We start from the raw sequence: 22,504 nt of genomic DNA, 5'->3' as shown, positions 1-22,504 counted from the left end.
GTGTGTGTGTACCTCTTCAGTGCTGCATCTTTTCGTGGGTAGTTCTAAATAATGAAGGGGATGAGCAGGGAGATATAATTAGAGACAAGGGGGCACTTCAGTAAACAGTTGAATTAATTTAAGGCTCCTCTTTGTATGATGGCGATTAATTATTTCCAGAAGGGATTTTATAAACATATATTGTCTTGTTTTTCTTGATCCACTGGACATGACTAGCTGAATATTAAGACTCTGTAGATTTTATTTTAGGTGGCCTGTGAAGAGATTGCTTTTTTATTAGATGTCTGTTTATATGTATTTCAGAAGCTCTGAAGTTCAACTAAAAACCTCAAAGTTTCTAAATTTGCTTTTTTGATGAAAGAGAGGGTTGATCAGTGCAACTTTACTCAGGTGCTGTGGAGTTCAGCTCCAACTTAACACATGTCCTTGAAATGTGATGTAGATCATTCATTGCTTCCAGGAACAAATTGCTTATAATAATTAAACTGACAGAGACAAGTCAGTTTCTGAGTGAACTTTTTGTTTGCCGGCATCTGGTAGCTCGAGTCCTAAACTAAATAGAAAAGCAGTCATTTATTACTCTGGATTAGCTTTTCCACAAGAATTTAGTCATAATTGGGTTTTGATAAGTATATTGCGCCTCTTTGTGATCTACACTACAAAGTTCAATAGGTTCATTAAGCTCCATGTTCTATGCTCTATCTAGAGGGCTGGAGTCACAAATGTCTGAGATGGAGAGTGGGAGAAGGCTGCCATCTAGTGGTCTGAAAAAGGATGAACATTATTTTTCTGATGCGCTGGGACCACTGTCCACTCTGTTCTAGTGGGAAAAACATTTTATGAAATTTGTAAGGAATTAGTAAGATAAGGAAAATGAATATTAAGGTCTTGAAAAAAATAGAGTTGTTTGCATCTTCCTTTACAAATTCAAACATGCCCTGTATAAACTGGAAAATGATTAAAGATCTAGCTTTTCCTTGAATCACTGAACTGATATTTAGTTGTATAACTAGTTTCTAAGAACTGCTTCACTTCTGCATTGCATGGAGTTGACCATTTTCTGGAATTGTGAACAGGTATTCCATACTGGGAAGACTGGACATCCTTTCTCAAATCCTCTACATTTCTGGATTTTGCCTCTGAAACATATTTGATGTCACCTCACAAGTTTTCTATTGGAATAAGGTCGAGGGATTGGTGTGGTTTCTCCATCACACTAATATTGTTGGTCTGGAACCAAAATGCCGCTTGCTTGGTGTGCACGAAATAGTTGTGTTGTTTAAACATCCATTTGAAGTACATTTCTTCTTGAGAATAAGGCAACATGAGCTCCATTTGAACACCCTGGATCTGATCAGTGCCTTTACTTTGCCTATTCTTTGATTCATTTGAATAGTAGTTTTCTGTTTTCCTCCACTTCTTTCTGGTATTGGTTTGCATTTTAACCCATTTGATCTGAGCTGCCTATTATTTTCTGCACATTTTATATGCTATGATTTTTCATTTCCAACCAAACTATAAGTCAAAATAGGATTTGTAAGGGGAATGCAACACTTGCTCCCAACATGTACCTGTTTGACGATGGGCGAAATTCACAGAATGAACGACTTCACACTGAACTCTACAATGCTATTATTTTGAACAAGCCCCTCCTATTCAATATCTACATGCTCCCCCTAACTCAGATTTTAATAAACAACAACGTAAGTTATCATAACTATGCATCCGACACACAGCTATACGTTACGATGTCACCAGGTGACTATGAACCCATTCAAGCGCTGGGTAAATGCTTAGAAGAAATCAATGCATGGATGGGCCTAAATTTTCTTCAGCTGAATCAAAACAAAACTGAAGTAATAATCTTTGGACCAAAGGAAGAGCGGTTAAAAGTTAGCTCACAGCTTCAGTTAATACAGCTAGAAACCACCAGTCAGGCTCGAAACCTGGGTGTAGTGATGGACTCAGACCTGAACCTTCAGAGGCACATAAATGTAGTAACAAGGTCGGTCTTCTATCACCTAAAGAACATCTCCAGGATTAAAGGATTAATGTCTCAGCAGGACCTTGAAAAACTAATTCATGCGTTCATCTTTAGTAGAATTGATTACTGCAACGGTGTCTTCACAGGTCTGCCTAAAAAGTCAATCAGACAGCTGCAGTTGATCCAGAACGCTGCTGCCTGCGTCCTCACTAGAACTAAGAAAGTGGACCACATCACCCCGGTTCTAAAGTCCCTACACTGGCTCCCTGTAGCTCAGAGAATAGAGTTTAAAATACTTCTGTTAGTCTATAAAACACTGAATGGCTTAGCACCAAAATACATTACAGACTTGTTGTCAGTGTATGAACCACCCGGACCTCTCAGGTCTTCTGGCTCAAATCTACTCTGCAGAACCAGAACCAGAACCAAACATGGAGAAGCAGCTTTTAGTTCTTATGCTCCACTAATCTGGAATAAACTCCCAGAAAACTGTAAAAGCGCAGAAACCCTAAGTTGCTTTAAATCAAGATAAAAAACGTATTTGTTTAGAGTGGCCTTTGACTGTGCCATCTAAATATTATTAGTTACGTTTTCAGTCCAATTTTCCTTTCATTTTCTTGTCCATCATTCTATTCTCTTTAGTTTTACTTTTTTAAATTTCTTCTGTTGTTTGATTTGATCATTTGATTTGTTTTTCTGTCTGTATCTGTGTTTATTGGCTTTGTGATTGTATTGTAATTGTATGTACAGCGCTTTGAGTGTCTCGTTGCTGAAAAGCGCTATATAAATAAACTTACCTTACCTTACCTTTAAATTAGGGATTTAATTACAGAATCAGCAGCAAGCAATTCATTATTGTATATATGATTTTATATATAGTTTATTTGCTTATAGTAAAGCTTTCAGTAATTAAATCAAAAATCCACTGAGACAGTTAATATTTGGAAAGCAGATTTCACTGAAACAGGGTGGCACATAAATATGGAGCTTCACACTAACAGGTATGCTTCTAATTCTGAAAATAATTTATTATTATAACTAAAAACTCTCTCACACGTAGAACAAAAATGCCCCATTGCAACCAATTATGTATTAACAGCCATTGACATCATAATTTTGGCTGTTTTAAATGTAAAAAGCCAATAATGTAATAACCTGTGAACACTGTAATATTGTATTGTATATATTGGCAAATAGCTAGTATTGACATACTAGCTATTTGCCAATAACACAATATGTTAATGTCCTTTCAAAAAGTAATCTCTACAGCCAAACCTAATGATGCACAAATAAGATTTTTTGCAGTTTGCTGGTGAAAAATCTGTATAGTGGACTTCATAATCATCATATGAATTTATCAAGAATATGTACCAGGCAGCACTCGATTTAGTTTAGTTAAAGTTTAGTTAATCAGTTAATTAGTCTTAAGTGCATTTAATAATTCAGGAAAACAACAGTGGGTATGTGACCTACATTTGTTTGCTCAGTGTGAACATGATAAATTTTTACATGGCAAAATGTTATTATATTATTGGCCAAAATCATTATGACATTTGTGGGCAAATTATTATATTATTGGATTAATTACATTTTAAATGGACACAATTATTTTAATATTTGAAGGTATTACTGTATTGGCAAATATTACATTATGGGTTGCTACATGTCCATTCACTGTGCTGAAGAGGTATTATCAACCAAAGCATGAAACAACAAAGTTATTAAGTTGAAAGAAACCTTATTGCTTTTAAAATCCATCCTTAAGTCTAATGCCAAAGTTACCTCTCACTTTAAAATGGCAAGTTAATTCCAGCAAAGAGCTTATAAACTTTAAAAGTAGATGGCATAACAGGATGATGGAGACAATGTAAATGTTTTTAGTATATTTAAACAGACTGACTTTCGCATATGTAAAAAGATTCTCCAACCTTGAAACATGAACATTTAGGTTTACGTTTCATGTATCTGTGACTCACAAAATCAAAAGCAAGTTTCATTACCAATGATGTAAAACTAAATGTGTTTTTACAGAGAAAAACATTTTCTGTTAATCATTAGGCAATCCTCATATTGTCATTATTTTCTGAGAAGTCAATTAGAATATAAACATCTATTTTTTGTCTTTCCTTTGTAATGAGTTCCCCTCAACTTTTTAAATGTGCTTTAAATGTGTGGAGAAAACCAAAATGTCATCAGCCGAGCTACAATGAGCTAACATTATATCCTGCTTCGTTTCAGACAATAACAGTTTTTACAGTTTGTTACTTCACTCCACATCCGTGCCATTTCTTAACTGAGCAGAGAATGTAGTCCTGATGTTATATGCTTGCTCTGGTTAACATCTTTTCATTTGTAATGTACTGTTGTCCACACAACGTGCAATGAACTTGCAAGAGCTGACACCATTGTTCTAGTACCAGAAAAACTAAACACTAACTATTGTAAGTACATGTATTGCTGTTTTTATAATAAAAAAGGAAGGTGGCATAGTCCCTAATTTAGCTCCAAGTTTTTCAAACATACTGTAAAGACTTTTGTAAACAGAGTATGTTTTTGTTAGAGGTGGGTCTTTTTTCATATTTGGACATAAACAGAACAGGAGGACATCTACATAAAACTTAAATATACACTACATATTAAGACAATTATTCAGACTGCAAATAATCTTAATTTGGACATAAACACTGTTGAATATCAGTCAAAGCGTAAGTAATTGAGCAGCACTGCCACTTTCCAATTACCTATACGTTAGTAACTGAAAAGTATTTATGGGTGAGGGCATTAGAGCCACTTTATTTATTCCAGTGCAGCAACTGTGGTGCTTTGCTGCATCTTGTGAAATTATACACGAGTGTCAATGCTTAGATATTGTTTAGCTAAATGTTTCCTCATATACATTTAAAAATACGCAAATACTAAGTCTACTCACATTTGCTAAAAGACAGACAATATTTTATGGGTCATAAAAAAATAAACATCTGTAATCAAACAGCATAAAATATGTTCTTAAAATCCATTAAATACAAAAGCAAACCACTTCAATATTTACACCTGACAGTATCCAAAACCACCCTTCATTATCAGTCTGGTCAGTTTGTTCTCTCTCGTCCGGGTTTTCTCTTCTTGTTCCTTTTGGACCATCGACCAGTTTGAGATGGAGGTTCCTTATAGTCCTCCCCTGATCCTGCGTCCAAACTGTCTGCTGTGTCTCTCCAGCTGTCTGGTGCCAAAGGAATGTCCTCCTCCGGAGAGTGCATTGGCCGAGCGTACACCTTGCTCTGCAAGTCAGCAATGTCGTTGCGTATATCTGCCATCAGCAGAAGCAAGAAATCAAAAGATCCTGGGGGCCCCTGGGAGATAAGCAAAACAACAAGCAAAATAAGAAATGTTTTGGTCTTGATAAGTATTAAAATATATCTAATATCCCTTTTAAACAGTAATTTTAGAAGGTGATCTCTTTATTAACTTTCTTTTGATTTACTTTCTAACTATCTTTTTTATAATCTTTTATGAGAAAGACAAGGTATGATAACTTGTTACCACCTTCAAATGTATTAAAGCTGGTTAATGTCTAAGAGATGCTTAGCTTACTTATCGCTGGCAGAATGAAAAACTCTCTCCTTTTGCCCTCAACACCTACTTGTTTGTTTCCACAAATTTGGAATCACTGTAGAATAATTCAATATAGGTCTTTAAATTCCTATTTTCATGCTCTTTCCAATTTAAAGTGATCCTGCAATAAATAAAATAAAACATGCTCTTTTTTGTGCTTCATAAATAGAATAATGGTTTCATAACTCTCACACTGTCTTATAAATAATATATTTTAAATGCACACCAATGCAGTTCAGGTCTGACAAGTATGAATACTTTAGATTTTGAACAAAAGATGATCTAAAATAGTCCAGATTCCTTTAAAAATGATTGAAATAGCCCTTCAGATTAACGACTAACAGAAATCTACAAATTAGGTACCAATTTCACTGCTTTCAGCCTCCAGCCGTGTATGGTAACATTTTCTTCCAGTGCCAACACGATAACACCCAATCCCAATTGATTGGACATCCAAGTAAGCAATCAAAAACTTGTTAGATGCTAACATTTGTTTTTCCAATGCTTGTGCCACCCTCTGATGTAGTTTCACCCTGGGCTGTGAGTCGCATCCTATATAACTGTTGCTCAGTGTCCTTTGGCACTTGATTTAATGAGTTACCTAGCTTAAATTGTTTATTTAAATAAAGCATGTTACAAAAGTGTGTCATCAGTATGAAAAGTGTTATTCTTACTGGTTGTCCAGCAGGCCCAGGAGCTCCTCTCTCCCCCTGAGGAAACAAAACAAATATTTAGTTTAGTTGAATTACAGTAAAGAAAAGAGGGGTGGGAGTATTGCACGAGAGGATGTCATAATATTGGAATATAAAACAATGCTCTGGGCAGGAAAGTTCCCACAAATGCAGCAAGTATGAAACGAAAGAAACTTCCTCTAGAATAAAACATAAACATGTTTGTCTAAAAGTAAAAAATGTAGATGGAGCCGAGGTGCCAAACAGAAGCCTGCCTGGTGGTGGGTAATGTAGCTGTTTCTTTCTTAATGAAGTTTATGGAAAATATTGTTTATGCATAATTTGCCAGGAGGGTACACTTCCATACGTATACTTACATTTGTAATTCAACAAAAATCTTAAGATTTTTGAGTGTTTTATTTTTTCACAAATGTGTCCACCTAGGCTCATTGTTTAATAAATAGTGCCATTGTGGGTGGTTGTGTGTGGTAACAGTATTTATAAAAATCATACTAAGACCAAAACACACATATGTTAAAACTAGGGATGTCCTGAATCAAGCCCAGTTATTTTCGATCAAGGGTTCTTTTAAATGATCATTATTGAGACTGTGTGAGAAAAAAAGTTTCTCCCAATACCTGTTGTAGGACTATCTACAATTTTCTCAGCTGCACCCACAATGATTTGTGCGGCTATGTTTTGAACACAATGTTCAAAACATGACCCCACAAACGATATATTATTGGGAGCATTAAATCATTAATGCTACATCCCGATTTAAAAACCGTAACATGTCAAATATATATAACCTTAGAGCAAAAAGTATCTGTACTTCATTTTTACCATGTTTCCTTGGAAGCCTCTCAGCACACTATACCTTGATTACATCACCATTAAGCTGTGGTTAAATAAACTATATAAGCAGTCCTTTAGTCATTTTGGTGGACCTTAATTTAAAGTGCCACTGAACCTTTTCAGGCATAGTCTACACATTGTTGACAGAACTGAGGTAAAAAATGTAGAAATAGCTTTAAAACCTTAGTTTTGGCTGCTTTATGCATTACACAATCAGTTTTGATGTCTGTTTGGGATTATTGTCCTGCTGGAGTCACAGTTCTGTACAAGTTTCAACCATTAGGGTCTGAAGTTATGCCAAGTGTTGGAAGCCAGTCCCTCCTCTTTAATCATTCCATCAACTTTGGGCAATCTACCAAATCTACTGGCAGGAAACCATACCCAGAGGAAGATTCTTCGAGTAAAATATTTAACAGTGGCTTGGTGAAAGTTACTGATGTTGAACTATACTTTTTTAACTTTTGTTCAGCCTAAAGGTTTTGGCTTTTATTTTTGTTAGACAACATCCTTTTTCACATGATTGGTAAACAATTTTGACCCCGTAAACTAAATTAATGTCTCCTTTTACTTTCATTAAGTTATTTTAATACTCTATTTGCAGTGCTGAGACTCAAGATCAGTTCAGCACAGTTACATTCTCTCCAGTTCTGGCAGCAAAGCCTAAATATTTGACTAAAAATAGCCAATGAAAACATTCCATCACTTTAGTGTTGCTTTTTTTAAAAATCTTTTTTGTTCTTGGTTAAGTTTGTTATCTAGTAGTATAGTGTCTTTAGAGTTGATGTTGGATGCTTACTAATATTGTAAGAGAATGCTTGAAGAGTCATTGAATGGAAACTGCCAACACATGTTTCATTGCAGTTATGTTGGGTACAGGGTGATGGGCAGTGTTTATTTTTCATGTAGGTCAGAAAGTTCAATTCTGTTTTTTGTCTCAGCAGATCACCTTCTTCCACCTAGGTGCTCTGTGATCCACTTGAACAGTGGATCTCTGTAGCTTCTCTAGTCTCTAGGGTGCTTTCCTTCATTTTTTTAAACAGTGCCCAATAAGGTGTCCAAAGCAAAGTTTGTTTTTAATCCATACCTGCTTTAAATTAATCTACAACTTTAGTGCTGACCTCTCTGGTGCTATTTGTTCTCAAATGTTCTGTAACAAACCTCAGCGGCCTTCAGATAAGAGTGGTATTTATAAGCAGATGAAACTACATACGAGTGAATTCCATTTACTAATTGGGTGACTTCTGAAGGCATCTGGTTGCAGATTTTATTTAGATTTTATCCAGAAACTAATGTTTCTGGATAATGTTTAAAAATCGTCTACCATTTTCCATCCATCTCATGATCATTCACTACTTGGTGTCAGTCTGTCATGTAATATACAAATAAAATACACAGATGTTTGTGGTTGCAATGGGGCCAAATATAAAAATGTTCAAGTTTAAAAGCTGCAACAAAAACCTGAAACTGTGTAATAAAAAAACAAATAAAAAAAAACTGTCAAATACATCAATATGGTACATTATTAGTGAGCCACTTAACTAAATGTTAGTCAGAGTTGTATGGACTGTTCTGGTGGTTTCAATTGTTTGGTACAGGGTTTCTACACATATTTCATTTCAAAATTCATACTTTTCTAGACTGAAATTTCTACCCACTTCTGTCTCTTTTTATAACATTCTAGAAAATGAAAAAAACATGAAACCGCTTGAAAAGTAGTCAGGACTTATCTTTAGGTTCCAAATATCACATTATTGAGTGTGGTATAAGGCCATTTCACAGCTTTTTTGGCTTCTGTGCCAAGTTAGCCTGTTAAGCCCTACAACCCGTGAGCTGTGTGTGGTGTGTTTGATATTTTTTGTTTAATCACAAAGAAATCAGAGATAGTAACAGTTGCAATACTGTTTCTACTTGAAAAATATTATTTTATGTCTTACCTTTACACAAGTACCAAAAGTCTGCATTTAGACTTTGTAACTGTGGAGCTATGCTTGATTTATTTCAGGTACGCAATTTCAGGCAGATATCACTTCTAAAACCCTTAGGACTTAACAGGTTAGATATTCTCTAACCTTGTCATATAACAACTAAAATCTCCTACACTAAAGGCTGATTATTTCATCATTATCATCATCAACTTTATCTATAAAGCGCTTTAACACCAGCCACAGCTGAAACAAAGTGCTGAACATCAGGGACAAATAAGATAAGAAAAAAAAAAACATCAAATAAAATAAAGCTAAACACACAACAATGTAAATAACTTAAAAACTTAATACAAAACATAGTAAAAACCAAACAATATAACAGATAAAATCAAAACCATTTAAAGTTTAGCAAAATCAAGTCTGTTGTGTTGAATGTCAATGAGTTATAAGTTTTTAGACGAGTTTTAAAAATGGAAAGTGAAGGGGTCTGTTGAATGTGCAAAGGTAAAGCATTCAATAACCTAGGGGCCCCAATAGAGAAGGCCCTATCCCCTCGAAGCCTCCGCTTGGAACTGGGAATGACCAGAAGCAGCTGGTCAGCAGACCTAAGTGACCGAGCGGGAGTGTAGTGGTGGAGAAGCTCAGTTAAATATGACAGGACAAGGCTATAAATCCCAGTTTGTAAATTTTCATTCCAAGGCTGCATGATATCAGAAAAAAAAAAAAACATGTAATTGAGATAGTATTGCTTAATATTTTGATGCTAATATCAGGGCCAGTTTACCTACATTTTCCAAACTCTGTTCTTTATTTTTCATCCTGAAGATGTCCCCACCGTTTTCCTTGTGCTTTAGTGTCTCAGCCACTTAAATATACGGTATTTTTGGCATGCACAATGTGAATGCATGAGACCTGAAATATAAAATCCTACCAAATACTGCATGGGAGCAGTCCTTTGCAACAGTGTGATGAGGCAAATTAAAGAAAAAAAAATCAATTTAAATATAATCATATAATCAATCAATTTGACTTTTAGTTTACATTCTTATTCAGAACTGGAAAATAAAAATACAAATTCTGCTCTTTTCCAGACTTCTCTAGACTGCGCAGAGACACTGTTGGTAGTTAAGGGTCACACTGAGGCTGCAAGTGTTTTGGCAGATGGTTTGAATTTGTAACACAGTGAGGCAGATCATCATTCTCCAGTCTATCCACACAAACATCCCATGTTTACTGAAAGTGTGCCAAGGTACTCTAACAATAAAGAAAAGATGCACCTAAGTCCATGCATTCAATTAATAGAGTAAGCAATTAATGGTAGGATATAAAAGCCTTTACAAGATGTGAATTTCTTAAGGTTTTATACTTGTAGTTTGTACTTCAAAGACCCTAATATGGAGTGGTTTTGAGAGTTGACATTAAGTTTCTTTAAACCACCGAAATTGCGCCACTGTCTTTTTCGGGCCACTTCAGGTCAGATTTTATTTAAGATTTGGCTGTCTAAACTACATGAGCTGCCTCTTTTCAGTTCAAATTGATTCTGACATTCTGGAGATTCACAGGGCTTCATATTCTGTAAAAAACATCTGAACTTGACCTAAAGTACCATAAATTACTGCCCCATCGTTTTTTTGTTGTTGTTTTTTTTAAATGTTGCTTTGTGGCACAGTGCCCAAGCATGGATAAAATGTTCCTTAGCAAATTAGAACGACATGAAAACATTTTTTGCTGAGCTGGTCCGCATCTTTCTGCAATTAGATCTCACAAATCTAAGACAGAATGAATGGACTAACATGCTTTAATGCTAAAAATAGATTGTGACAAAGATGAAATCTGAATTTTGCCTTGTTATTCTAAGAGATGACAACAGACTAAAGTATTGTTTTTAATACTTGACCTTAGGCTTCAGAAAAGAAAGGCAGAAAAAGCATATATCTTACCCACTTGAAAAATTGTGACCATATCTCCATATTCAATCTAATCAATATTTTATAAAAATCACACAACACTACAGACAACTGTAATAACCTTAGTTATCTGAAGTCCTCACCTGTGGTAACAGCTTGGCACAAGAGGCACAAAACAGCTGCAAACTGGGTAATGTCTAACCAAGAATGCTGAAGAGAGTTTGCTGAAAGTTTCATGATTAATACAGAGCTCACCCAGGACACAGTAAGACAACAGAAATCCCAAGATACAACCTGCATTCAGAAAAATTAAACCATGCATTTGCTGGGTTTATGGATTACCCACCATCAGGCAGGCTTCTGTTTGCCACAGCAGCTTTGTTTGATCCACTTGTATCAACTTGCGGCAAAGTTTTAATCTTCAGACTAAAGCTTTGGCTGGGCAACATTTAGCTGAGATTTTGCAATATACTGGCACTGTCTTGTGCTTATAACACTGCACAATTCTGAGGATTGGATTAATACTAATAATTGCATGTCTGCTGAGTGAAATGGTTTTGGCAAGTCTATCCAGTTTCTTCATATGGATGGGTTTCTCCTATTTTAAGATACAATACAACAAACCAATGTTAAAGATACTGGTCCCAAAACTTTCTGTGCTGTTAGAGGTTAGTATATTGAACAGCCTTGCTTTAGTTCAGAATGGCATACTTTCTGCTGAAAAGCTAAACATTTTAATGACTACATAACATCAGATCTTACCTTTAGGCCATCTCTCCCTGGTGCTCCAGGGGGGCCCTTTTGAAAAAACATAGAAACAGAAGATACATAAATATTCTTATAGGCATATTTGACCCACATTCCTGGTTTCTGGGAGTCTTACTAATGTAGATGTAATATTGCCATGCCTTAAACAAAAACAATTTTAGTTGGATAAATCGACACACGCTTGCTAACCACAAAAACTGTGCTCCATTATGATCCACCAAGAGAGATCAACTAAAGGCCTCAGGACTTTCCTGAGGGACTTCAGATCAATGGCAGAGCCTGCTTTGATGTCTTTCATGAAACAATTATCTTCAAAGACTTATTGTAAAGGGAGAAACGCCAATATCCAGTCAATTGCATAGCCTGAGAGACATTTTTCATGCCTAAAAACCTTGCATGCAGTCAAACACATGTGACCTGATGGCCAAAACCTCCTAAGAGCGCAATGCCCTTTGAGTTTCACCTCACCAACATGTGGACTGATTAACTGCTTAAACAGGCTGAACATATGAAGAGCTGTGATGGAAACTCACATCTAACTGTTACACAAACACATATTCATACTCAAAAAGCAATAGATTCTTTCTACTGCAGGAGTTGATGTTCTGATTTAACATAAAAAATGAGACAGCAAAAACCTCAGGAGCTTTGAAAAGCAAAAGCATGTCTGGCTGGCTATATCCTTTGCATTTTTGATTCATATCCCCCACCTCAACACCAACAGTTCACACTAGCAGGCAAGTGTGAGTGCTGCAAATAGTGCAAACCAAAGAAAACATCTGAAGCTGTAAATGGATTCGGTCCGCTCTGTTGTTATTACAATCACTATGTGTCATCCTTTCTGACCTAGCAGAGATGAGGGTCAAAGAAAGAGGGTGTATTTTCTTTCTCTCCCTGTGCCTGTCTCACAATGCAGGATTACGAAATTATTTCAATTCGCTTGGTTCGTAAAACCCACACGCCAACAGAATCTGTTTTCCAGACAAAAGTGGAAATTAATTTCCATCCTTTTTTGAGGCAACTATTAAGCATGTCTTGTAACTCACTGCAGAGCTGTGCAGGCAAACCAACAGAAATATTTCAGAACTGGTCTTTTACACGAGCTAAGGGATTTCTCATCTGCAAAACGAACATTGCAGTTATTGAGATGTTTATTTGGTCACACCCAGGAGGAAAACCCAAACAGATGAGAAGAAACTGACATGGATAATCAGAAATCAAAGCAGGCTCCGGAAAAGATAAAACACACTAACTATAATTTCACCAAAATATTTGCTAAAACTTGTGTGGGTTTCCTGGCACAAACAGGAATTTGTGATAATAATCTGATAATTCTTTCTAGAAGGGGCACTTCCACCATTGTGGTTCCTATAGTGATTTGGAGCTAGAATCTAAGTTGGGAGCATTTCCTCTAATGTTATAATATTACTGCATTCCCAATTCAATGCAATAATACTGCATGATAGTACTATATTGGGCTAGTTGGATGGAATTTCACTGCCTTTAACATCCAAACCTGTTATAGTTATATTTTAGTGACCGGGATACAAAATCTCCCAAAAAGTAGCATAGACAACTCATTATATTGTTCCTACCAAACGTCTGTTAATTGCACTAATGTCTCATTCCAATGATCAGTAATAAAATCACATTTGTATGTTTTCTTAAACTACAAGCAAGTGTAGTATTTATTTTGCATGATCTGAGCTTTGAAAGAAGCTATTAGGAACTGCCCAAAGCATGAACAAAAACACGCAGAACTGATTTTATGAAGTAACTCTTGTTTGCAGGAAAAACATTTCGATGAAGTTCTGGATGGTCTAGCAGAATTTTCAGACAGAGATTCTGCTGCTGGACTCTAAAACCAAGTAGTTTTCAAAGGCTGTGTTGGAGTTTCAAAGATGTACTAACATGCCTGACAAAAAGAACCTCATGAAATGTCATATAACAAAGATGGAGGCAGAGCCATAACTGTGAAAAGTGTGTTTAATTAAGACATACAGTTGCCTGCTAGATAAAAGAAAGCATCTATAAACTGACCACAGGTCCTCGAGTGCCACGTTTGATGTGGTACTGGTCTGGTGTTGGTCCTATTGGTCCCATCAAGCCTCTGGGACCAGGTGGACCAGGGGGCCCTATGAATCCTGGAGGGCCCACTGGTCCTGAGTCTCCTAGAATAATGACAGAAATAAAGCAATGTGTGTAAAATCCCCAGAGACCCCAATGCACTTTACACTACAATCAGTCATCCACCCATTCATACACACATTCACACACAGACAGTGAGCTACAATGTAGCCACAACTGCCCTGGGGCGCACTGAGAGAAGGCTGCCATACACAGGCACCACCGAGCCCCCTGACCACCATCAGCAGGCAAGTCGGATGAAGTGTCTTGCCCAAGGACACAACGACTGAGACAGACAAAGCGGGCGTTCGAACCGGCAACCCGTTTACAGGGTGAACTCCTACCACCTGAGCCACAGCTTCCCCAGATGTAGACCATTGTTTTGGACCCCCTTTTATGAATGGCACTGACATATTAGCCAACATGTTGGCCTTTTGACATTTTCTCTGGAGTCAATGTAGATTTGACCTTTTTGGTTCTTAAGACCTGCCTTGACATCTTTCATAAGGTTCAGAAACTCAAAAAAAAAAAAAAAGAATGCACTGTGATAATCCTTGTTTTGAGGCTGGAGGTGAGGAGATAAAGAGGTTGCCCTTCTATGGGAAGGTCAGTGAACGGATACACCACCCTTATTAAGTATCTGAACCTCACATTGCACACAATTGTGTTTCTTAGTAAATTTCTTAGGAAAAATTCATCTGCGAAATAAATGTTGTAAAATCAGCTTTTTTTGTGATTTTTGCAATCACCAAGCCAAGATTCTAATTTGTCAAATATTTGTCAAATACGTTTGTTAATCATCCTATACGTAAAAGCAAAACTGATAATTTTTCTCTGTGATTCTTGACATCTGTTGATTTTGACATATGCAGAAAATATCTTTTCTCTTCTTTTTCACCACCTGAAGGTTTCAAAACAGACTGGCTAAGACAATGTTCATAATTCCATTCACTTTGACTAACAATGTAATTACATCTGAAGAAAAGTAACCAATGATGATGATGCAGCCACCACCATGTTTCACTGTCTATAGGATGTTCTTTTGTGGATGTACTTTGTTGTTTTTGTTTAAAACATAACTTTTGGAAGTGTGGCCAAAAATAAAAACCTAATTTTTGCTTTCATCAGTCCATGACAAATTCCAAATTGCTGTAAGCCTTTGGTAGGCTCACTGACCAGCTTCTGCTTAGTCTTTCCATAGACTTAGGAGAAATATAAATTTCTCCTGTAAGTACTGATGACTGTTTTTAGTGTGCCATAGAATGTAAATAATATTATGGCAGTCTTGTTATACACTTTATACACCACACATCTAACTAGACACATAACTTGTAGTACCTATGTACTACAAGATCCTTTTACTCTTTGCAACTTCTCTGAAAGTGTTAGCATTAGCTAAATGATGCAAATGTCAAGAAAATCCTAGTAGTCCATCCATCCATCCATCCATCCATCCATCCATCCATCCATCCATCCATCCATCCATCCATCTGCATGCAGGGTACTTTCCACATGCAGGACATATTTGGGCATTTGGGCACAAATTCATTCTCACCTGGAGGCCCTGGGGAACCTGGAGGTCCTGGTAAAAATATAGGCGATGTCAGGATTTTCTCACTGGTCATCTGCACAGGGACATCAGCACTATTTGACAGCAACGCCATCTTAGAAAAGAGGTGGACATAGAACAATAACAAAAAAATGGCTGTAAGAACTGATACGGTAATATATGACCTATAAATAACTAGATGGAGTGTTTTCTTTTCTCTATTCAATCTCTAATCAAGCAAGAAACAAAATCCAAAATGCAGTCATTTCATTTGGTCCCTAAATGGTTTACAGTAAATGATCCATTAAAGGCTTCTACCCTCAAATGTTACAGGAAAATTAGACACTGGAAAACTAACATCATGTAAAATTATGCTAGAATTATATACCCTGCCAAAAGATGAAAGCCGATCTTGTAGCTGCACCACATAACAAGCCATGACCAAAACAGATGGAAGCAAGGCAACCTGTCTGCATTATGCAGCATGATCAGGACAACTTCTGCTCTGTATTGTAAGAGGCATCCTTGGAAAAAGTTATCTTTGATCTGTGTAACATCTTATAGATTTGGCAGTCCCAGTTGGGAAACATGTAAAACATCTTGATATTCTGCAAGAGCTTAATCTGGGGCTCAGCGCTCCGGCACGATTTTGCAGTATACTGTGTGTACACACTCAAATACAAACAGAAACTTATAGAGACATCCTTATAGGGATATGCTTTACATTTTACCTCAGTTTATTGCATAACCCCTTTAGTAGAACAATTGTTTAATCTAACCTTATACCAAACCTCAGCCTTAACCTTGACCTGAACTCTAGAAATTAAGGTACTAATGTGCATTGGTAATTACTGGTGAATCTAAATACATTGTTAAAGTTTATTTTGATTATTATAGGTTACAGCTAACAAAAAATTTTATGTTATGTTATGGTCTACACATTAACTTGAGAGTTTTCCAGCAGACAGTCATTGATCCCCTCCACAAGGAAAGTAAGCCACAAGAGGTCAGTGCTAAAGAAGCTGGCTGTTCACATAGTGCTGTATCTAAGCATATAAATGGGAAGCCCAGTAAAAGGAAAAAGTTCTGTAAGAAAAAAGGTGCACAATTAACAGAGATGACCACCTTGAGAGGACTGTGAAGTAAAGGCCACTCATGAGCCACTACACACAGATGTATCCAGAACATGGGCTACAACAATCTTTGTGTTCAACCACTCCTGTATCAGTGACTGTCTTATATGCACCAAGCAGAAAAAAAACTTGGACTTTTGCCCAGCGGTCAAAAGTTATGTTCCCAGACAAAAGTTAATTTTGCATTTTATTTGGAAATCAAGATCCTAGAAGATGAAAGATTAGTGTAGAGGCACTTGTTGAAACCATCAGCCTTTGAAACATGCATGTGAACAAACTAATGTATGGAAGCAAATCGTTACCCCTACTGAACAAGATGGGTAGCTCGGTCAGCAGGGAGTTGAGGAAGAGCGGCTGCTGACGTCACTCTTCTGCGCCCGCAGCTCGGAATGCTTTTTCGTTTTCGAGTTCTGGGCAGTACTTTGCGGGCAGACCACGAAAATGAAAAAGCAATGTCTGCTTTGTTTTCTTTTTGATTATGGCATAAAATGTGCAGTCGTGAAGAAGAAAATTTAAATGCAAATAGGATGATTGATTACTAATTTTATTTATGGGTCAAATAATGCAGCCACATTCTTAAAATGAAAAAGCATTTCTGGAAATGCTTTTTCATTTGAAATATGGTAACGATTTGCTTCCATACTAATGTTCTAAAATGCATGTTCTAACTTCCCTCTGATCATTACCATAATAATACCCTTCAGCATTTGCTGTAAAATTACATAATCACCAAAAACAACATTTTTCATTATGTTTTCTTAATATATGCTGAACTATATATACGCTGCATGGAAAGACCACACAGCTGGAAGCAATACATCATATGTTACAGTGCCGAGTGTTGAGCGCTGCTACTGACAGACACGTGCTCAGAAAGGTTCAGACGTCTGCAGTAACAGATGGACACGTTAACTCCACAGCTGACTTTTACATCAGTTTCCACCCAACTCGTGTGTACGAGAGATGCATCAGCTTGCTAAACACCAGGGATTTCTTTAAAGTGTTTTCTTTTTATTAGGTTAAAAACTGTATTAATGTGACTCCTGAGAGTTGTTAATATGTACCTGCAGCCATTTCTGCAATACTGTTTGGGGTGTGCTCCTTGGGCAAATAGCTTTGGCAATGGGAAGTGATACAGAAAATAAATACTTTCATACATGCAGCAAAATCAAAATTCTTAACAGATATTTTTGGCTGGGCCTTTTGGTAATGTGGTAAAGTGTTGGGTGTAGTGGATGAGATACAGTACACTTAAAATTGTACTTTTATCAGACAAATGTTTCTTCTCTGTGGTCCCATACCTTCTGCTTAAGCTGAAGTACTGACATCTTGATCTGGAGGAAATCTTCACAAGTGGCTGAGCAAGTTCCAGCGTTCATTAAATTATCACACTTCTCAAAGAGATGAACTGCTGGGAAATGTGGAAAATGCTTGAGTTACATAAGATATGACAAAAAAAACTGGAAAACATTTAATGAAAATGTAGCCTGATTAGTAGATATGGTATCCACCAAATTTTCAATGGTGATGCTTTAATATGTACAGATACTAAAGTTAGCATTTATTCATATTTTACTTTTTTTGTTGACAATGGGCGGGTGCTAATGTCTGAATGCCATGTTTCACGCCTATATTACAAAGCACCAGGACACAAATCATGATCATAATCATGTGCACCACACTTTCCAGCCTGCACTGAAATGTTATAGCAGGTAACAGAAGACACTCTCATGGGAGGGAGTAGCAAATCTATAGCCCCTCGCTGCTTCATTGGCTAGTAAATCTTGGGCAGAAAAGATGTTTTTATCGCCTTGACATTTTGTGTTTTCTTCACATGCATCCAACAAAATGAGAAGACCAGGAGTCAGAAAGCCAGCAGTGTGTTTGGGTAGCTGGACTGTTTTGACGTGCACAAGAGGCAGTGATGTCTAATGACTACCAGGTGTCTATGTTTGTAGTGTCTCTATTACACACCAAAAACACAGCGTATTCATCTCCACATTGCTGTTTGATGTGAATAATGAGAAGATGTGTGCCCTCACCTCTCTCCCCTTTGGTGCAAGTCTTCCCATCGTCATCCAGGAAATAGCCTTTCTCACACTCACACCTAAAGCTCCCTGCAGTGTTGATGCAGATCTGAGAGCAGGCGCTCATGTTTCTGTCGACACATTCATCAATGTCTGTGTGTTTAAGTGAAAGAAGGGATTTAGCCAGCAAATGAAAAGAAAATGTTGTTTAAAATGCATCCACTTAACATGCCTACATTTAGCAACATAAAAAGCAATTAATTAGCGTTTAATTAAAGTAGGAATCTTGGAGTTTTAAGTCATATTAAAACATCCAAGGGGATTTCATAGGATTGAAATAGTAGAGATGTTTCCTAATTTATCGATTTTTCAATGCAAAACAAAGCAAATGTTGGATAGATAATACTAAATAAATTTATTACAACTCTCAACTGGTTATGTTTAACATTAGACAAACCTATTTTGTTATGGTGCATCATAGACATTTAGACATTCTTTATTTTTGGAAACGTCTGTTCGATCACAATGTGAAAGAGTTGAATGTGATAGAAAAGCCAGCATGGGCCTGATCTCAACCCAGGAAGCGTGCTTTAAGCTTGTCCTCATGAACAGGAAGATGTTATATTTGTCAATTTATCATCAGTAAAGCTGCAGTCTCTAGATGCTTAAAAGCCTCTACAAGCACACCAGCAGCAAAATAAAATGTTTCATCATGGCTTAATGACTACCAAAATGCATTATCTACCACAGTGGACAAAACGTTCACTCATCTAGACAATAATGACACCTATTACAGAATCCTGCACACTGATGTTAGCTCAGCATTTATTACCATCATTCCCTAGTCACTAATAGAGAAGCTTCTCCTTATTGACCTACACACTGCCAACAGCGTCTGGATTCTGAACTTGACTGAGAGACAACAGTAAGTTAGTATTGGAGTTTCATCAAGCTGAGCACTAGGTATCAGTCAGAGTTATGTGACACCCTCCTCAAGAACTTTTTTGACTGCTGCTGTCAGGCACGGCAACACTGAATGCTGGAGTACAAGACTGTTGCTCAGCTTTCTAGCTCAAGCTGTTGAAATACTTGACTGTGTTGAAAATGATGTGCTTTGTGGTGCTGCTGTTATTTTATGTTCTTTCTGCTTTGTGTTTTTAATTATTCATGTTTTATCTATTTAAGATTTTTTTTTACCTTAATCTGTTTAATGATCCCAGTGATAAGCTGACTCGTTTTCTTGTAACTGTTGGCTTTTCTAAGAAATTACAATAAACTGGTCTGAGCTCCTTTCAATAAATGAAATACATTGATATGTATTATTGGGTCTTACCCAGACAGTAGGGCTTCTCTCGGTTTCTGTGGCGTTCACGATCATAGCGGTAACCTGAGTAACAAGTGCACACTACGCGACCGAAATGGTCAGTACACTGCTGCTCACAAGGGGCGCCAGCGCACACATCGTAGTCTGGTAAAAAAGGATCAAAGTATGACAAAATGCAGCTTATGATAACTTTGAAGCAGGCAACAAGAGATATTAAAAATAATCAGATAGTAGGAAACTAAAGAACCTAAGAGATTTTTGGTAGAATCCTTAGAAGTGACATCCAAACTGTGTCTCCTACCTTCAGGAATGCACTGGCCCATCACAAACTTGAAGCCCTTGCAACATTTCCTCCTGTAAAATATCAAATTGATCTTAACAATAACAGTCTTTGCTTGAAATCTTTACAAAGGGAAATATGACCAGACAGCAAAGAGACGTGCCAACAAACCACAGCCTGCCGGTTTAGTCAAAGTGTCAGTTGGCTTGTTTGTGTGTTATAAAAAGAATAAAAGAAAAACTGTCCAAGCAAAGTTAGGACTTTTCCTGAAATTTCAAATTGAAATTAAAATCCTAATCTATTCTGTAATCTGTTAATCTAAGAGATTAAAGCAGAGATGAAATGATCTTTCTTGTTTTGACACTATACTTTGGTCATTTGCACGTTTATCTTAATTAATCTTCCATTAACTCTGTGTAATTTTAGACCAAAACTGCAGATAAATAGCAGAGACCTTGCTTCTAGAGAACAATGCTGCTTTAAATAATGTAGAATGGGGTTCAGATTTTCCCCCCTGCTGAAATAACTCCAGACCCTTTCAATTTAAGCTTCTGCCTTTCTGGAGTGCTTATAAATGTTATAAATGCTTGCACAAAAGAGGAGAGAAAAAAAGTTATGTTAGAAAATAGGAATTTAAAGTTTTTTCCGACTTGTTTTTCCCTATTTCTTTTTTTAAATCAGTTGTGTGTTTCAAACCTGCTTATTTGACAATCTGAGTGACATGACACTTCAGTTCGAATAGTTTTACTGGGCACACTCTACAGAAGAGTTAAGACCAGGGCTTTTTTTCAACATTTTACAGAAATTACACAAGAATGCAAAGCTAAACAAGAATGACATCTTGTTTAGCTTGGCAGAGTGGTGGCCACTGAATACATTTTTAGCTGGAATAAAACCAACTTTCTAAATAAAACTGTCATCAATCATGACAAATTAGCAGATGCGAACATTTCATCAACTGACGCTTTGACATTTCCAGGTAAGTAATTATGTTCAATTTCATTGAGTAATTTCCCAATTTTGCAGTTTCACAATGACAATGAATAATTAATGTGTTCTAATGTACTTTCTCATTGAAAAGTCTTGTTTTTATACAGAATTAACAGAATTAATATTATTCCTTATATGTATAGAGCTATTCACATTCATTATATTCTGGGTGGTTAAAACAAAGTTTAAAAACAAGACAAACATTTACAGATTTACAGTTAGAGTGAGCTGCTTTCAGACTTGTGGGTCAGGGGGCTCTTTTTCTAGCCCAGATTCACAATATCTTTCTGCTCTTTGATAAAGGATGTTATCCATTCAGAAAGTAGGATAGGAACCACTTTCAAGTTTGCACATGTTTGTGTGGGATAAAAACTCAGTTTGTAAGGTTTCTTGCATAGTATATACCTATCTTTTTTTGGATGTTTTTGTCTTGAGTTGCAATAGTTATTCTTCCTCCATTAGGCAAAATGTTTCCAGGAGTGGCCCAAAGGAGGATTACTTGGTGCATTGTCAGGGCTGGGTGCTCTAGCTTTAGGCTTTTTTTTGTATCAATTATTTGTACCACATCTGTTATATTTGCACTGTTTTATTCAGCATTGCAGCTATCTTCATTGGATAAAATTCCTTTTGTTTACACAAACTGACCTACCTATTATCTATTGCATGGGTGTCAAACTCCAGTCCTTGCGGGCCAGTGTCCTGCAACTTTTAGATGTGTCCCTGGTTCAACACACCTCAAAGGAGTGGCTGCATTTCCTCCTCAGTATGCAGTCTAGTTTTCCAGAGTCCTGCTAATGACCTAATTATTTGATTCAGGTGTGTTGAAGCAGAGGAACATCTAAAAGTTGCAGGACACTGGCCAGCAAGGACTGGAGTTTGGGTGGGGTGGGATTGGGGGTTAATGTGTAAGGCCAACACAAAGTAGAAAAAAATTATGTAGCGTTAGCAAAAATATAGATGATGTTCCATCAACTCTCACTAAATTGCAGCATCCCCACAGCAGGGTACTAAAACCTCCATGTATCACCATAGGAATGTGTGCTCAGGGTGATTTGCTGTTGTGTCACACTCTTACCATTTTCATATGATGGACTAAACAGTACTCCATGAGCTCAAAGCTTGAGATATTTTTTTATAATATAATATAACCCTGCTCTAGTGTTCTCCAGAATTTTGTCTCAAACTTGGTCTTAATGATGCTATTTGTTTACTAATAATAAATTTTAGGTGTCTTTGGAATGCAGTTGGTTGCACTTAAATTTTGTTTAGGGGTGTCGGAGTAAAGTGCAAGGCATGCAAATTTTCATCATTCTTTTTATATTTGTATCTGTAAAAAAACCTTTAAAAACAAT

The 22,504-nt window shown here is 36.7% G+C and overlaps 1 protein-coding gene across 4 annotated transcripts in view; it reads right to left on the bottom strand.

The window, feature by feature from the left end:
• Positions 1 to 2,836: 2,836 nt before the first annotated feature.
• Positions 2,837 to 22,504, bottom strand: part of ccbe1 (collagen and calcium binding EGF domains 1) — a 59,233-nt gene continuing 39,565 nt past the window's right edge. Inside the window, exons 1-10 of one of the 4 annotated variants that reach the window (XM_047372015.1) lie at positions 21,802 to 21,903; positions 20,184 to 20,236; positions 19,892 to 20,026; positions 18,574 to 18,711; positions 17,833 to 17,942; positions 15,405 to 15,513; positions 13,763 to 13,893; positions 11,717 to 11,752; positions 6,271 to 6,306; positions 2,837 to 5,334 (exon numbers count right to left, since the gene is read on the bottom strand). In XM_047372015.1, coding sequence (XP_047227971.1) covers positions 5,074 to 5,334; positions 6,271 to 6,306; positions 11,717 to 11,752; positions 13,763 to 13,893; positions 15,405 to 15,513; positions 17,833 to 17,942; positions 18,574 to 18,711; positions 19,892 to 20,026; positions 20,184 to 20,205 — 978 coding nt within the window. In that variant the 5' untranslated portion in view covers positions 20,206 to 20,236; positions 21,802 to 21,903 and the 3' untranslated portion in view covers positions 2,837 to 5,073. Of the gene's footprint in view, positions 5,335 to 6,270; positions 6,307 to 11,716; positions 11,753 to 13,762; positions 13,894 to 15,404; positions 15,514 to 17,832; positions 17,943 to 18,573; positions 18,712 to 19,891; positions 20,027 to 20,183; positions 20,237 to 21,557; positions 21,670 to 21,801; positions 21,904 to 22,504 lie in introns of those variants that run through there. The other 3 variants (XM_047372016.1, XM_047372014.1, XM_047372012.1) reach the window with 3 other exon arrangements.

This window comes from Girardinichthys multiradiatus, chromosome 8 (genome assembly GCF_021462225.1).
Source record: "Girardinichthys multiradiatus isolate DD_20200921_A chromosome 8, DD_fGirMul_XY1, whole genome shotgun sequence".
In the NCBI taxonomy this organism is placed as follows: Eukaryota; Metazoa; Chordata; class Actinopteri; order Cyprinodontiformes; family Goodeidae; genus Girardinichthys; species Girardinichthys multiradiatus.
The sequence above is the reverse complement of the archived record's forward strand: the minus strand, read 5'-3'. Positions and strand labels throughout refer to the sequence as shown.